This window comes from Linepithema humile, chromosome 3 (genome assembly GCF_040581485.1).
Source record: "Linepithema humile isolate Giens D197 chromosome 3, Lhum_UNIL_v1.0, whole genome shotgun sequence".
In the NCBI taxonomy this organism is placed as follows: domain Eukaryota; kingdom Metazoa; phylum Arthropoda; class Insecta; order Hymenoptera; family Formicidae; genus Linepithema; species Linepithema humile.
The window spans coordinates 28,311,300-28,328,615 of NC_090130.1; the positions used below are offsets into that span (position 1 = coordinate 28,311,300).

The 17,316-nt window shown below is 36.9% G+C and overlaps 1 protein-coding gene across 1 annotated transcript; it reads right to left on the reverse strand.

Annotated features, from left to right (window-relative positions):
* Nucleotides 1-172: 172 nt before the first annotated feature.
* Nucleotides 173-16,934, reverse strand: LOC105676692 (uncharacterized). The gene is made up of 12 exons (XM_012374765.2): nucleotides 16,378-16,934; nucleotides 14,591-14,855; nucleotides 11,313-12,181; nucleotides 11,080-11,206; nucleotides 10,810-11,001; nucleotides 10,534-10,712; nucleotides 10,365-10,450; nucleotides 9,895-10,114; nucleotides 9,492-9,794; nucleotides 9,191-9,373; nucleotides 5,605-8,629; nucleotides 173-3,876 (listed from the first exon to the last, which is right to left on the reverse strand). Exons 1-12 carry the CDS (start codon nucleotides 16,430-16,432, stop codon nucleotides 3,741-3,743), a joined length of 5,640 nt encoding a protein of 1,879 aa, XP_012230188.2. The 5' UTR covers nucleotides 16,433-16,934; the 3' UTR covers nucleotides 173-3,740.
* Nucleotides 16,935-17,316: the final 382 nt, after the last annotated feature.

Here is a 17,316-nt window from a genome sequence, read left to right on the forward strand (position 1 = left end):
ACACCTCATGTGGCGTTTGTGGAGGAAACGTTGTTGGCCATAAATCCTTCGAGGATAGTGCATTTCGATTTCAAAATTTATGACGAACAAAATGAATTCCGCAGTGCATATGTATTTTGAAAGAGTTGAAACTTGCATTGTACTCTATTTTTCGTTTGAAATTGATAAAAAAGAAAACAAGATGAGACAGTGAGTTTGAAATGAATTATGGATGGACTGAAAAGTGCATAAAAAATGTAAATTTTAGAGAAGATTATTACAATTTGCGTATTTGGATATAAATTAATATAGATGTAGATGGCTTATCTTTATTTTCTATTTTGACAAAAGAATCATAATTTTAATGATAATATTTGGCAGTAATAATTATCATGTTTTATAAGTATTTATTTGTATAACACGCTTTGAAAATTTAATAGTTCAATTCTGCATTCTACGTTTATTTTTATAAATTGTTTGTTTTTTATCGTATTTGATCAAATTTTATTGAATCTGGTAATTTGTTAATACATAAATTAACGTATCAGCTATTATGTTGTGAATGAAGTTTGCGATTGATTAAATCTATGTCATTAAAATGTTTAAATGCATTCGACAATTTAATCTAAAATACGATAATTGATCCTCAGATATTTGTATGATTAAAGCAATGCACTTTTCAGTCCATTACTCTATTTTCATTATCTCATGAATTACGTTCTAACTTTGAACGTAAAATAAATATAAAATATATATTTTATAATAACACAATTGCTAAGGTAGGTGCTAATTAATAGTGATAGTGATATTTAATGATTTTTAATTAATTACATGAAGCTATGTGACATATATGAGATATAACATTTTGAAGACCGTATCAGAAAATAGTATAATGTTTTTTAAGGAACTAAATGTAGTTTTTTTTAATTTGATATAAAATCTCTCTCTTTCTCTCTCTCTCTCTCTTTCTCTGAATTATTTTAAGCTATTTTTTTGACATACAATAATGTATGCATTTGAATGATTAATTATATTCCTTTGGTTGATTTATTTCCCTTCTTTATTATAATATTAATTATGTTGACTTTTTTGGGGGGGAAATTTAATAACTAATTATATATGCAGGATGTCCTAGATCAAGCGTATCAGATTCCGTAATAAATTCCTGAGGTCATTTGGAGACGAAAATATTTATACCAATATGTCAAGGCTACAAGTGATTTTAAATGCAAAGTATTTAAAGTTCAGATCAGATTGTCAAAAATTCACGCGTTTAGGCACATTGCATATTGATTTTTATATCCTTATTATGTGAGAAATCTCAGAAATTTGTTATTAACGGTATGATACGGTTAGTCTGACAAACCTTGTATATTTTACATATTGAAATCTATTCTCTCAATGATATTAAAATAAAACACATTAGATTGACTTGCTGACATGATGCGCAGCAGCGCGGAGATGTTCACAAATTGATCTACAAAGTACATCCAAATTAAAGTAGCATTTGAAATAATTATTTGATAAATAATTATTACGCACATTAAATTTTTACTCATCTTTTTAATGCAAATATCTAATAAAAGAATTGCATATTTATTGAAACAACTATAATTTTCAAAAGAATAATAAATATGTTAAAAGATCTAATAATCTTAAATATAAAGAATTGCAAATCTTTTACTGAATATTTCAGAGTTTCTTTGTGCATTATACATTATATAATATTTTATATGCAATATTTTGCAAATAATAAATAAATGAAGACTTATTCTAAAGTTGCTTCGCCAGTGCCCTTTTTAAGTCTCTTTTTTTCTCTCAGCCCTTCTTGCAGTCCTTCAAGGCACTCACGTCTTTGCAACGCGAATAAAAAAATTACACAATATTTTAAATGGCATTACACGGAAAAGAAGAATTTGCTGGCACAGCAAATTTTGTTGTTACAGCAAAACATATTAATTATTATATGGATAGCAAAAAGAGATTTGTTACGAATACTAATTTTATTTGGTAAATAATTTTAAATCTGCAAATTATATCGCTATTATAACAAATTGATTTTTACTTTGCCATCAAAATGTTTGTATTATCAGCGACAATTTTGCTGCATTAGCAAAATATATTTGTTAAAAATAAATTGTTTTGTTGTAGCAGCAAATTAATGTGTCTTTTCGAACGAATTCAGCAAAATTTATCTACCAGCAAAATAGATTTTGCTGATTTATCGAATAATTTGAAACATTAGTTATGATAACAAAGTTTTGCTCCTTATTCTGCTAATAATATGCAATAATAACGACGATTTCATTGCGATAGCAACATTCTTTTTTTTCGTGTATCGACGCGTATTTTGTCACATTAACAATATGACAAACTTGTACGGATTACACGTTTAATACTCTATCGCGTTCGTAACATACAACGATGAAGAAAAGTGAGGTCGAAAACTGGGAAATAATAAGGATAGTAGTGTTGGAAAGGATAACGCTAATACGGAACGATCTGCCTCGTACGAAGTGCCGCTATGCAAATGATAAGGGAGCACGTATCAAGATATAAAGACAAGGCCACGTCGAGTCCGATTTAGGAGAATGCAAAGTATAAGGTGCAACAATGTGCATGCCGATACATGCCGTTATCCTTTCCAATAGTTCTTACTATTCCCCGCAATTTTAGACTTCACCTTTTTCCGTTGTTTCTTATTACGGCAAAATGTTAAAGGTATAATTTGTGCGAGTTTTACTTTTGCTCTAATGTAACAAAATAGGCGTGCCGTTTAAAACATTGCGATTTTCCTATTCGCGTGCGAAGTGCCTTGAAGGACTGCAAAGAGGATTGAGAGGAGAAGGAGATTCAGGAAAAGGGCGTAGAACAACTTTAGGGTAAATAATCATTTATTTATAATCTGTTGCTTGCAAAATATTGTACATATAAAATATTATGTAATGTAACGCACACAGGTTTGAAATATTCAATAAAAGATTTTCAATTTTTAATATTTATGGTTATTCGATTTTTTAACACATTTATTATTTTTTTTCAATTATACTTTTTCCGATAAATATATAATTCTTTTATTAGATATTTGCATAAAAAGATTAAGTAAAAGTTTAATGCGCGTAATAATTATTTGTCAAATAATTATTTCAAACGCTGCTTTAATTTGAATGTACTTTGTATGTTGCAGATCTACTTGTGAACAAGTAGCTCTTTATGCTGGTAAGTGAATTTTATTTTAATATTACTGTGAGAAAGTAGATTTCAAAATAATGTAAAATGTCACTCGTTAACAGTAGATTTCTGAGGTTTCTTATATGGTATGGATATAAAAATTATGCGACATGCCTGAGCGCGTGAATTGTTGATAGTCAAATTGCGCAATTTTAAACACTTTGCATTTAAAAACTACTGTAGCCTTGACATTTTGTTATAAAAATTTCTCGGTCTTTAAATGACTTCAGAAATCTGTTATTAACGGGCGATACTGTTGGTTTGGGACACTCTGCAAATATTTCGCATGATAAATGCTTACTTATTTATCTTTACTTATTTATTTTCTAAAAAAATTAAAGCAACGTCTAAATTATTAATAAATATTCTGTAATCTATTATAAGTTTAACATTTTCACACTTTCTTGCATTGTAAACGTGAATGCGACGATGTTCGATAATAAGCAAAATAGGTAGATAATTCTAAAACTTTTTAACGATTTTATTTGAGAATCGAAAGTTCGGAGGACGAATTGAAATGCGTAGAATTTTTAAGTAGCGTGACTGCTCGATTTAATGGGCTTGGGTAATTCCTTGTCGTTCGTGAATTCATCGGATAGAATTTCGGGCATTTCCAGCATCGATGGTAAATTCAGATCTTCTTGTGGATTCATCCAATAATTTATTCTATAACAAAATTTACAAAGTATAAAATTGTTTTGTTAAAAATCGTTTTATCAGAAAAAAATTTATAATTTCTGAAACTAACAATAAGTCATCAGTAATTTTTGAACATTTTAAATTCATTTAAAATTACAATATTTTGGATATTTTTTAGAATTCTTTTATTTCGATTTAGAATCAAAAGTTTACATATAAAATTGAAAATTTAAAGATTACAGATATAAAGGTGTCTGGTAACTGGTAATATAAGCGGGAAAAGCGGTGATTCTACGTGAAAAAATAAATTGAAAATGTAGAATAAAGAATTTGCATACAAGGTTTCTAGAAAAACAACTTTGAATATTCGTTAGATATGCGTGCACTTGACACATTGTTGACCGGGTAAATTATGCAGAAACTAACGCTTGTGGCCGGCTATTTTAAACACAAATTCTATAATAAAAGCCTGATCAGTTTTAAGCTCTAACAACTATAAAGTATGGTTTTAATTGTGCGCCTGCTTAAACACGAATAAACTCGTCACCGGTTAATAACGGCAAATGCTGAGCTGATACGTCATTGGTCAACAATGTGTTTAATTATGTCTGATCTTAACGGAGTTTACTATACTTACGTTATCTCCGCACGCATTGTTTTTACAAACATTGTCAGTGATGAGGTTCCTTTTGTACCAATCCCTGCTAGCTTACCTTGTACGACAATAACACAGTCTCTATCGATATGGCTAGATATAACAATCGGGAATATACAGACATGATTCGTATAACCAAAATATCGTTTTGATATTGGTAATGTTTGAAAGCACAAATGCGTGCAGAGATAATGTATAGCTCCGTTGAGACATAGTTAAGTGCACGCGTATCTGGGGAATATTCAAAGTTGTTTCTCAGGAAAACGAAGCTTTTTATAAAAAATTTTTGTTCCACATTTTTGACTTATTTTTTTATATAGAATCACCCCCTTTCTGCTTGTACCACCACTTTCTAAACATCTTGTATATGTGTGGACTACTTTTAATATAAATTAAAATGGTATCTATTGCAAAATAGTGTTTCTATTTTATTAAATAAAATATAAGCTTTGAATGTCTGGTTAGTCGATTATATAAGATACATAAGAAGGATGATCACCTTGTACGTGTTGCAATTTCAAAGCACAGTTACTTACACGCAGTTTAGAAAATTGACATTAATAAGACTAATAAGAGCCTTGGATCGCGTTGCATGCATAATATTATTGAGTTAGTTATAAGTGCATATATATATATATATATATATATATATATATAATATATCAAATGTTTTAATCTTAACTGAAGTTCTTTTTTATAAAAATAATGCGTCTGTCATAAAGCGTCTATTACTCGAAAAAATCTGAAAGACCTAGAATTCTCTTAGAACTTTGATCGAAATTGATTCTTCGTGAATTAACTTTATTCTGCCAGCAGTTGCAAAATGGATTTTCATTTCTTCCAATATTCTTTTTTTTTAATTTAATAATACCTGAAATCAAGTAATTTTAAATTATTTTTTTAATATGAATTGGAATATTTTAAATTTACTCCGAAATTTGAAGAAAAAATCTGGAAAATTAGAGAATATTGTTTTAAGATTTGAGTAGACACTTCTGATAATAATTTACTGCAGATATTAAATTGCAAAGGCCATTATTAAAATAAATGATAGGAATTGAGATTTAAGATTACATTTCTAAAGAAGCTTAGAGAATTACCTTATGGGAACGTCAGCTAGTGCAACATTTTCTACGTCTGCTGAGAAAGTGCGTGCAAGGTCTTCTGTTACATCACCTCTCTTATTATCATTAGCAATGACGAGTGTTGGCGTCGTTGTCAATTTATTTTCATCGCCTTGAATTACTCCAGAGCTCGTTACGGAATCATCAGTAATCGATGTTTCTGCTGCTATTTCAGACGCAGTTGTTTGATCTTGAACGAGCGTTCCGTTAGGTTTGTCTGTCGAATAATGATTACTTTTGGGAATTTGATCGACGACTTCACCCGGATATCGATGCAGCACGTTTTTTTCGTAATAATACTGTCCAGGTTTCTTGGCAATTGGAACATTGCTTTTTATCTGCTGCGCCAGTGGTCTTGGAATCTCGCTGGTAACCCTGTGCTGAGGTATGTATCCGGATTGACCGGGATGATGAATAGTTTCGATCGTTTCGGTGACAATCGTGACGCTGTGTATTTTTGTTGGCCTCGAACTGAGATTTTCCTCCTGTTTGTGCACTTGAAAACCAATCGTCGAAGTTTCTGGCCGAAGTGGAGTGCTGGATGCAAATTGATCCTTTAAATAAGGCGGTTTCGTAGGATTTTTATATGTTTCGTCATATAAAAATCCTGTAGTACTGTGTGGTCTGTCGACCGATTCTTTCAAGTAGAAAGGCAGTTGCGATTGATCATCTTTTTGATAGCTTGGATCACTTGTCGGTTTCTGAGAGGACGAAGAACTGTATAGAGTAAAAATATCGCTTTGAGGAAGCCGAGTGCCGCTTTCTTTTACATAGGACGCGGTATTTGGCCGACTACTCGGCGTAGAGGACGCTATCTTTTGATGAATCGATGTAGCATCGGAATATCGATTATAATTGTCGTGATTCGCGGGGAACAATGTGCCTTTTTGATAAGAAGGAGTATTCGTTCCAGAAAACGTTGGAACGGATCCGTACAATCTATCTTGCGCGGAATCCTTGATAGTAGCAGGCGACGCTTCTTTCCAAAATTGAGAATTATATTCGCTTGGCTTGTTGCTCGATACCGAAAAACTTTCAGTGCTATAGCTCGGTGGTTTGACGCTTGGCCTCTTCCGGTACGCATCGGGATCGTCATCGTCGTACAGCTTGTCGCCAGGTCTTTTCGAATAACCGTTTGAGCTCCATTGTCCCTGCGGTTTGTTTAGATTACCAGGGTAACCTTCGCTCGGTCTGTTATTCAAGTCGTCACTTTGAAAGTGTGGATTTCCAGCACCGCCTGGTTTTTGTGTGCCATATAGAAGATCCGGTCTGGAATCTGGTCGCGAGATTGCTAGAGATATAAATCCACTATAAACCGGTTTCTGGTGCGATTCATCATTCGGTCGCAAGTTGGCGGGAGGTTTGGGTCTATTATAATCTGGTTTTTGTCCCTGATAGAGTCCATTATTCGATTCATAATTCGGCCGGAGATTCGGTCGCGTGGTCGTCGGAGGTTTCTGCACGCCGTAACTTGGCTTGTGCGTGTGATGAGATTCATCATGCGATGCATAATTCTGTACAGAAATCGGCCGTGTGTTTGCCGGAGGTTTAAAACTGCTGTAATTCGGTTTCTGCTCACTATTTGAATCATAATGGGGACCAGAATGTACTGGAGGTTTCGGTCTTTCATGAGTATGCGCCGGAAGTGAGCCGTGCTCGTGATAGCCGGGTCCATAGTTGATCAAATAACCGTCGATCTTGTGATCGGGTATTCGCGTAGGCTTCTGCTGGAAACTCGTGTAATAAGTGTAGAGAGTAGGCCTGGGACTGGTGGGTGGATAGTTGTCGTAGAAGACATCGTCTTGCGGGGCGGCGGCGGCGGGCGATCTGTATCCGTAAGCGAGCGGATTCGGATTGCTGGGATCGTTGAAAGCGTAAGGAACATACGGGGAATGATCTGTCGAGTGAAAATTCGCCAAGTGAGGAATAACGATCGGTATGGGTTTTCCTGGCGGCCGATGCGCGGGATGATTACTCGCTTGATTCGAGGTTGGTTTGACGGTGGGTTGTTCTTGTATTCTGATGTGCGAACCGTAAATACCTTCGTTCACGAAGACAGGCGAGTTCACCGCGTGATTCTGCACCATGATTGTGATGTTGCCGTTGTCGGGACGTCCGAACGGTCTCTTCACCACGATTTTATTGTTCTGATTGACGCCGGTCTTGAAAGGCTTCTGAGATGTGATCTTCGCCTGTTCTTCATTATGCTTTCTCTGCGAATTAGCGTTCTCCCCTTTCACTCTAGATTCGGGAGTGTTTATGTCGATCGTTGTTCGTTTAGTCTTCTGCGGGTCGTCGTCGTTGTCGTTGCTTCTGAATTCGGACGGCCGTTCGGCCCAGAATTCGAGATTCAATTGCCCGATGGTCGGATCGTCGCAGGAGAGACGCTGGTTCTTCAACGCGTCTGCCGCGAGGAAGACGAACGGTTGTATAGTCTCGATGCTGTCCATCGTACGGCAGAGCACCTGAGCGAGAGTGACTCGTCTGATCTGCTGCAGCTGACCGGCGTTGAAGCTGCTCTCGCTTTCGGGATTTTCGTACCAAAATCGATCGCCGCGTCGCAGATTGCTAAATTGCTGGCCGATTATACAGGCGAAGGTCGGCCCGATCAGACCGCCGACCACTGACTTTTCCGCCAGGCCGGCCGTGTACAGATCGATATCATCCACTGACGCGTACAGCGATCTAAATTTCCTCACTGTGTTCGGCGACATCACTTTATCGAGATCTTCGAAGGTTCTTATCGGTGACAAGCTGCACGGCTCGCGCCATCGCACGTAAGGCGGTAGACCGTGATCCCTACCCCGTTGGATGTTGAGGGACGCCAGATCCATGCCGAATGCGAATGCGGGCGTTTGAAAGAGATGATTCGTCATCTCCTCGCTTATGAATACGTCCCGCCTCTGGCACGGTTGATTCACTAGGCCCAGGACAAGACGATCGACGGAGCCGCTAGCCTCCAGGTTCGCGGGATTGCTGAATTCGTCGTGAATCGAGACATCTATGACATTTATTGTCGATTTTATACTGGATGTTGCTTGATCATTTTTGCTCTAGTAAAATTAAAGTTACGTACGTAAAGTACGTGATTAAAGTTTTATATAAATTATTTCAAACGTTTTGCGTGTTTTAAATTTTATTGCGAAAATGTACAACAATATAAAATTAATAATCAATATTATTTCCAGTAATAAACATTTTTCGCGTTCCAACATCCGCGTTTTGATTATTATAGGTTTCTCTCTGTTAATTTTTTTTATAGAATCATACGCCACAATATTATTACTTTTTGTCCACAGTTTTTTCTCTCAATTGACAATTAGTTTACGTTCGACTAAAAGTATGAAATCATTTTAAAACAACTTTAAAAATGTAAACTTTTGAAATAATTTGATAATGTCGAGAGTAGATGCTTTTCTCATGTCGCCTCTACATATGCAACCGTATATACTGCTATGCAGCGAATGCACTGCGACAGGATGTGTTAATTCAATGATTGATGTTTAAAGATTACACTTAGTTTAGTTTTGCTTATATTCTACGAAATTATAATTTTACTTACTATTCAATATCGGTTGGTGATTGCTATCAAATCTAATGAAACTCCGTTGAACCAAAGAATGGCCGAATCGATAAGCTGCTGTAGCAAATGAGTTTGCAATGGTGGGATTTACGGTCGGATCGTACCCTTCATAGTAACCTTTTTTCAGAACTTCCAGGTCAAAGATTTTCATCACTTGGGGACCTAAAACGTTTCGTAGTTCGCTTTTAGAACACTTTATCTCCTTTAGTATTTACGACATTATCGGCGCGCGCGTTATTGTCAAGTAAATATAGTAACGTCGAACAGAAAGTTGTTTTACCAAGAATGATCGGTAGAAATTCTCGATAAGTTATATGCTGAACCACAGCGCCGACGATCCTTCGAGTTTCTTGAAAAAGTTTCTCGTCGCTCCAGTGGGAGTTTAGGGCCGATAGTTCCGTAGCTATTCTGTTGTGCAATCGCAGAAAGACGATGTGCAGAGATGTGAGAGCCGGTTGCTCGCTGAGACGTCCGTCACCGGCTCGGAAGCACGTTGTCGATAGCGATCCGCGTTTGCATAGATCGGATTCGCGTTTCGGCAACAAAGGTTTTCGCGATTGAATTCTGCCGTATTGCAGCAGGCCTGGAATCGGCATTTTGTTGAAAAATAGGGGTTCTTGCACAAATAAGAAGACTTACTTTCTTTTCTTCTCTACTGAAATTATTGGAAGAAATGTACTCACCGTTCCGGAATATCCTCAGACTATCACTCTGCATGGCATTGCTGCTATAAACCATGGAGGCATCTAAGTAACTAGTCACCTGGGACAATTGCTCTCTGGGGCCGAATTCGCAGCCCTCTTTAGGAGCCGGTCCGCTTCTGAGAAATTCCAAACACCTTACGCCCAGAGGACCATAGAAACTGTCGCGTAGATTTACTGCTATCGGTAGACACTCTGGATGCTATTGACATACATTAGAGGTGCACTTTTCCTTAATGCTCTTTCTCGTAAAAAATATCGAAATGTAAAAAGTAGAACGAAAATTACTCTCTTTCCGTGACAACATTACTCGTATTAAAGTATCAAAAATTTAAAGCAAACGTCAGCGCAATATAAACGCTTTTCGCAGAAATCAGATATACATTTCGAAATGTTTTAATGGATGCTGCCGATGTATAAATAGAAATTACGTTTATTAATACACTTTTTACCATCAATTCTGGCGATTGAAAACCGACACCTCCTCGCAAACAACACTGCGGCACTGTGCCGTTGAATCCTCTGCTTTGTCCGGTCGCTGTTAATATAATTGCGTTGCGTTATGTTTTAAAAGAATTCTCAATTAAAAAAAATGCCGTGATTTTTTTCTGATTAGTGTACCTGCTAAATCGTGATCTACGAATTGTCCCCATTGCATTAGCATGTGAGTAATAGAAGCCAGAGGTACGTCCTTCTCTTCGTGGATTTCATTCGTGATCTCTCGCGCGCTTGGCAGTGGTCTTTCATTTTTTGTTTTCCTGATGCTTTGTACGCCGTCATGATATTCCGGTGGCAGAAATCTGAGTGTAACAAGAAAATATTTGTTTCAGTATAATGTGAGAAAATAACAAATTTCACACGGAGATGGACGTTGCTATTGTTTTCGCTCATATTTACCTTTGCATAGCGGACATTGCGGAACCCCACCAAAGATTCTGCAGATTATTACAGCTGCCGTCAGAGGTTCTGTATCGTAGGCTAGCCGGTGGGCATCGAGGTGGATCTCTCCGTGGGCATTGTTGTTCCAACAAGGTTCTTCGAGTGAACTTACTTCGGGATAAAGATAATTCTAACGGCGCGTCGGGAAACCTGGGAAGACAATCGGAACGGGAATAGACATAAAGTTTCTCACTCCTGTAAACTGCTTGTTATTTAACAAAAGCTTGCCTTTTTAAGAACATGGTGGTGCTTTGAAGGGCTGCGTATCCGAATCTCGCGAGATCTCTCGCTTCTTCCGACTGATCGTTAAACGCTGCTACATATCTCGCTGGATTGTCGCTTCCAAGATAGAGACCTGTATGTTGTTTTGTATTGTTTGTCAAATTCTTCGTAGATAGGAATTTTCTAACGGTAGTTAAAACTTTTCGCGATAAATCGACTTATTTTCTTTCAATGCTTACCCATTGAATATAATTTAGGTTCCTGGATGTAATAGAGATTGTGCATGGCTTGCAGTCCGAAACTCGCAGCTTCCATCAGATAATCTTCCCTGGATTCCCAGTTCTCTTGGTCAGTGCGACTTTTCAGAGTTTGGTCTTCAACTTTTGAATCCGCGATCACGTTGGTCAATCGGACCGAACTCTCGCTCGAGTTCTCAGCGAGGTGTTTCGTCGCCGGAAATGTGTCAGCGCTGTTAGAATTTTTATTCACTTGAAAGCTACTGTTTTGTTCTTGAAGAAATTTTCTTTTCTGCAATGTGTTATCTGTTGCATTGCTCGATAATTTCGAAATATTATTTATATCCGTATCATTCGGCGGTTTGGCCAAGGATTCTTTTTCTTGCGCGAGTTTATTCTCTGTCTTTCCACCTTCTTCATTTTTTCTTTTCCTTTCCGTTGATCCCAGTGTCGCAAAGCCTTCAGAAATGCGCGATGCGTTTAAAAATCCATGTCGAATTCCATCTCTTGTTTGATTCGTCTCTTTTGCAAGAATGTACGTAATTCCGTCGGAATCTTTAGGTTGTAACACATCCGTTGCTACCTCTCCTATCTCTTCCTCCGGCAACTTCTGTACGTATTTCGAGCGCGCTACTTTGACAGGATACGAACTATTTGCGTTGCTTTCCTGGATATCCGGGGTTAAAGGATTGTACTCCGATAAAATATTTACTCTTCTCCCCAGAACGTCTGTTGATGTGGAAAGCGATTGCTCGCTTTTGCCAGAAATGCTAACTGCGAGATTCGATGCTTGGCTTTGATAAGATTCTTCTTTATCATTTTCCTTCCCTGACTTTGATGACAATGCGCAGGAGAGAGAAGAGAGGATGATGCTGATAATTAAAAAGTAACAGTTCTTTATTATAACGTCAAAATAAAATTGTTAAATTTACTTTTACTGATGTCGCATAATTTGAAATATCTCGATTATAAATCTACTGGCAAATTTTGAATGCAGTAGTCAATGCATACTGAATATCATGTTATTTTGTATGCTCAAAATATTTTCAATAGTATTTTAATAACGATTTTTAACTCACGTACTGACACTTTTACTGTGACACGTGTGCGAATTGTGATATCGATCGTACGCAAAGAGACTTGTTTTATGTTTTTTGTGCATGTGACATTGGTTATATTACTAGCTAATCTGCATGATCTAACAGGGGTTTCATTCATACTTGCGATACGACATTCACGGATACGGTTTATCACGATACGTGCTTTCTCTTTCTCTCGCGTATCCCCGTAATATTAACATAAATATCAAAGTCGTGTTATCGCACGACAATATCATTCGTTGCGATAATGCAGGTAAATTTGTAATGTTGATGTATCACGTTGTAGCATTTGCTGTTGAATATAAATTGAACGTCATGTCGTGACGTTAAAAATTAATTACACTGCTATCGTGGGCCTAAAACTGATATTAACGTATGAAATAACGCATAATAACGGGATAATTTTATGAAAATGGAATTTATATAGTAGCTAAATGATCGGACGAAGTAAATAGCAAACAATGATCAGTGATCTTTGTAATGATGATGTGAGATATTGAATAAAATCAAAGAAAGAAATAGAAAGATCAGATAGATCGAGATGTTAACTAAATGAAGCTGTTAGCACTGTGAGACGCTAGGATCAAGAGAGATGTAACGGGACCGCGAACGGCAAAGGTGCGACGGAATAAAGAAATTATATTGACCGTATTGGAAGAATTCTTTCCTGAATTTTGTAATAGTAAATATATTGCAACAATATTTTTATATTAGATATGTTTGTAATTAATTCTCAATCAACAATTTTAATGATAAGGATTTGACTTGATTTAATCAACATCTAAATATATATTAAGCAAAAAGCCATCTATTTAATAAATTATTCAATTTAAAATTAAACAAATTAACAAATATGAGCAAACATTACTGTAAAATAATTCGCAAGTCTTGTGTGCTTGCGAATTATTTTATATCTGGTTTTATCCCAAAATTATAGGATCTAAATTTTTGAGTGTATATTCCGTTTGTCAAAACGACGTTGATTTCGGCAACGCTTGTGTGTGTGTGTGTGTCATAATTAAGAGACGGAAGCATTTATCTATATCGACTCACAATGTTGCAAGGCGCATTTTGCGTCCGGCGACACGTTCTTGGTTGCACTCACAATACGCGGCGGTGCATACCCACCAGTGTGGAATCTAGCGATGATAAAGCGAAGCGCGCCGTACGGAAACGAATGAGGACAAAATCGAGAAACGGGAAAAAGACAAAGAGAAAGAAAAAGGAACGCGAAGATGCGCGTGAATCTTCGAATCGAGGCGGCGGCCTTCTCGAGGACGGTTAACCAGGTACTAACCGGCGATCAGATCGACCGGCTGGTCTTATCCACGAGGAGGAACGGCGCCTCTGGGCTTCGCTTTTTGTTCGTCGGTGTGTCGGGGTCGTCGCCGTTTTTTTTGCGAATTTTTACTGTTATCTGCGGAGCCTTGGCGCGTCATCTCGTTATTTCGACTGTCCGTTCGTCGATCATTCGGTGACGTCACGAGGAGATCGACTGCCTCCGTCCTGTCCGTACAGGACAGTCGTACAACAGGAAGGCGAGGCACCGAGCTCCCTATAATTCCAAGATAGCGTTTACGGTTTCTTGGATGTGCTTGAAACGGTCGATTAGACGAGAAGAAAAGTCGAAGCAGTCGGATTATGCTAATTATCGTGTCACTCGATCGATCGATGTTTTTCAGGCCGGTCATTGGTCTTTGATTGTTGACGACCTGATAAATTTGTAGTTTTCATTGTGATAGTATTCTGCTTCCATCCGTAAAGTTTGACGACTTCCAAAAACGGATCTATTATGTTATTTTTACGTGTGCACGCGTGTCGTGATTTTGTTCCATTACATATTTTTTACATATCTTAAATTCGCATTAATCGGAGTTTGACAAACTTGAGCCAAAAAAATTATATATATAAATAAATAAATTTATTATTTATTTATTTATTTATATCATTCTTAAATCATATATTATTTTAAATGATAAATTTAATTAATATTTATATATTAATATTTTTTTATATTAATATTTATTATTAAAGTAGCATAATACTACATTCAAATATTCGGCAAGATTAAACGGGTACAAAAATATAAAAAACTTGGTACAAAACTTTTTTAGAGGAGAGAAAAATATGCTTGATGAAATCCGGCAGATTAATGAGGGATTAATTACGGTTATTAATTACCTTGTCAGTGTCTGGCCGCTTTCTCCTGCGCTTGCAAGCTCGCTATCGCTTTGCCCGTGCCGTATAGCACTTTTGCGCGAACCTGGACTCTTCTTGTAGTTACACATGCCGTTGCAGGAGTAGACGACGAGCTTCCGGTGTTGCCACCGGGAGTCGTGCCTAACTGCAAAGTGCCGCTCGCGTAATTCGCGCCTCTGCAACTCGTGCAACCTTCCGACATTGTATTGTTGCTGATATTGTCTCGTGCTATTGTCGAAAACCTTTCCTGAATGAATAATAATCTCACGATAATTGCGAACTTAATGAGGGGCACAATTTTTAAATTTACAAAAATTAAGAAAACAGTTTCAAAATTTTTTTCAAAGAATGGCTGTGATCTAGAATTAAATTGTGTTCTTTTTAATTCATATTTTCTAACACTTCTTACAATATTTTTCTATTTTAACATATTTTTCACAATACTTTTTCCAACATCTTAATTAATATCTGAATCATAATAGAACGTTGCAGAGAATTTGTTAAGAATTTTTATAAAGTTCCGTACATTAATAATGCGCTATAACATAGATTAACAGTTATTCGTGAAATTTATTACGCCAGCGTCATATAAAGTATATCTTTACATCGGGGAAAGTAGCAGTATGCACACATTATACTGACAAATACAGAGTTCAGGACGGCTTGAATAGCAGCGCCGAAGAAAAGCATAAAACATCTTTGACGGCTATAAGCATCGTATGATGTCGCAACATCACTCGATGCCGGACATAACCGTCAGTGTCGGTTAATATATGAAGCGCCGTGTCATGTATATCCACGATTCTCTCCCAGATAAAAGCTATGACTTCACGTCACATTAATTAGGTCACAATTTATACAAATTTTTTAATTACATTCACCAAACAATCTTTTTCTTTATCGTATTTTGTTAAAAATTTCGCGTTAATTAACGCGCCTTCTCCGCTTTATCTTCGACGATTCAATCGATAATGGCGTGACGTTATAATTGACGTAATGATCCTAATTAGAGCTCATTATAGTGTCGTAAAGCATATTCGACGGATTGGCTCTACGGTTACTTCATAATTTAACTTTTTGGATAATTTTGGAATAATTGACCTAAATTTGTGATGATGATGTATTAATTACTCGCGACAGGTATTAATTATTCTTGGGTAACATCGTGCAATTGAGCAGGCGATTTTTATCATTTCTTCGCAGGCATATCGGCAATCTGTTATATAGTGTACAACGCACGGTTCTGACCTGCGTGCCATTCACCATAAATCCGGGAAAATCTGGGTTAATTATACTAATGGCAATATATGGCGAGCTTTTCTACTCCGGTGACCTTACCGGAAAAAGGCGAAACATGACTTTCTTGCCCGGTTTGTTAAAACGAATTTTATGAAAAAAAAATCAAATACAAAAACAACTAATTGTTAAATAATGCCATTAAGATTAACTATGTTATATATTTTGCACATATATTACGGTACGTCTAGAGAAGCCTTTGTGTTATTTTAGAATTTTAATTAGCCATTATAAATCGTAAAAAAATTATTTATTGAACTATTTCTATATTATCAAAGATTTTTGAGAATTGTGACTTAAGAACAAAAAAAAAGAAAGAAAAGAGTAATTATCACAGTGCGATTATTTAAAATTTTATTATGTATAATTTCTTATAACTTTATTCGCATTTAATCAGTCAAATATTGAATAAGTTAAAACAACAATTACATTTTTTCTTTCTCAGCGCGCCATCAATTGATAAAAAAACTTACTGGTGCCGGTGAATTCTTTCAATGAGATAAATCGATCGATTCCAAGCTTTATCATGAACTATCCCGAACTATCTCACGAAACATCCCTCGGGGCCGATTCCGTTTCTTCGCAAGAGGTTCACAAAAGCTCGACGAGCACGTCGGTTCTCTCCGTTTGTATCGATTCGCAAAAACGGTGCGTCGCGCGATTTTTCGCGGTTTTCTTCAGCGTCTCTTTCGCCCGATTCGGTACGGGTTTGAAATCGGCGACAAAGGACGTTAGCGTGTCCGCGTCCACGGTGCGAAGGCGCCGAAGGAACTGATCGGCCGTGTTCCAAATAGCCGGTCGGTAGGCTTCACCGAACACTCGTCTCCCTTTTCTTCTTCTTCCTCCGCGTCGTGCCGGCCGTTTGTTGTCGGCGTCCTCATCGTCACTGAAATCATCGTCTTTGTCGTTATCGACATCGTTCACCTTCTCGTTTACAGAAAGGAATGAGGACGATGAGACAAGAACATTCTAATCGGCCGATTCGGCAGAACTCGCGGTTATCTTTAAAACTATGAGTATTAAGAGCAATGTTCCATATCTTTACAATATCAAAGTAGAGATACCAAATAATGATAAATGTCAATTAATCTACTTTTATTTCCTTCCTCAGAATGTTTAAAACATAAACAGATAAACTTATCGTGATAAGTAGGAAAGCAATTGTGATCACAAATTCCTTCAATGTCACATTTTATGATAAAATATGTTTATCAGCGCGTTTGTCAGTCCGTTTTAGAAAATTTGTGCGCCGAAAACCCATCCCCAGCTCCGGTCTTGACTTTTGCGCGCGGCTGTGACTCACGATCGTGAACTCTCCGCGTTAAAGGGGGAGAACGAAGGAGGGCGAGAGGAGCGTGTAAGAAAACAAAGCGGAGAGTACGTATTCTACGTGCACGGCAGAAACTTCACTG

Excerpts from the sequence above, each read along its gene's own strand:
- LOC105676692 (XM_012374765.2), bottom strand. The coding sequence starts at position 16,432 with ATGATAAAGCTTGGAATCGATCGATTTATCTCATTGAAAGAATTCACC. Across the intron at positions 14,856-16,377 it reads GAAAGAATTCACCGGCACCA|GAAAGGTTTTCGACAATAGC; the intron begins GTAAGTTTTTTT and ends TTATTCATTCAG. Across the intron at positions 10,451-10,533 it reads CGTAGATCACGATTTAGCAG|CGACCGGACAAAGCAGAGGA; the intron begins GTACACTAATCA and ends TTATATTAACAG.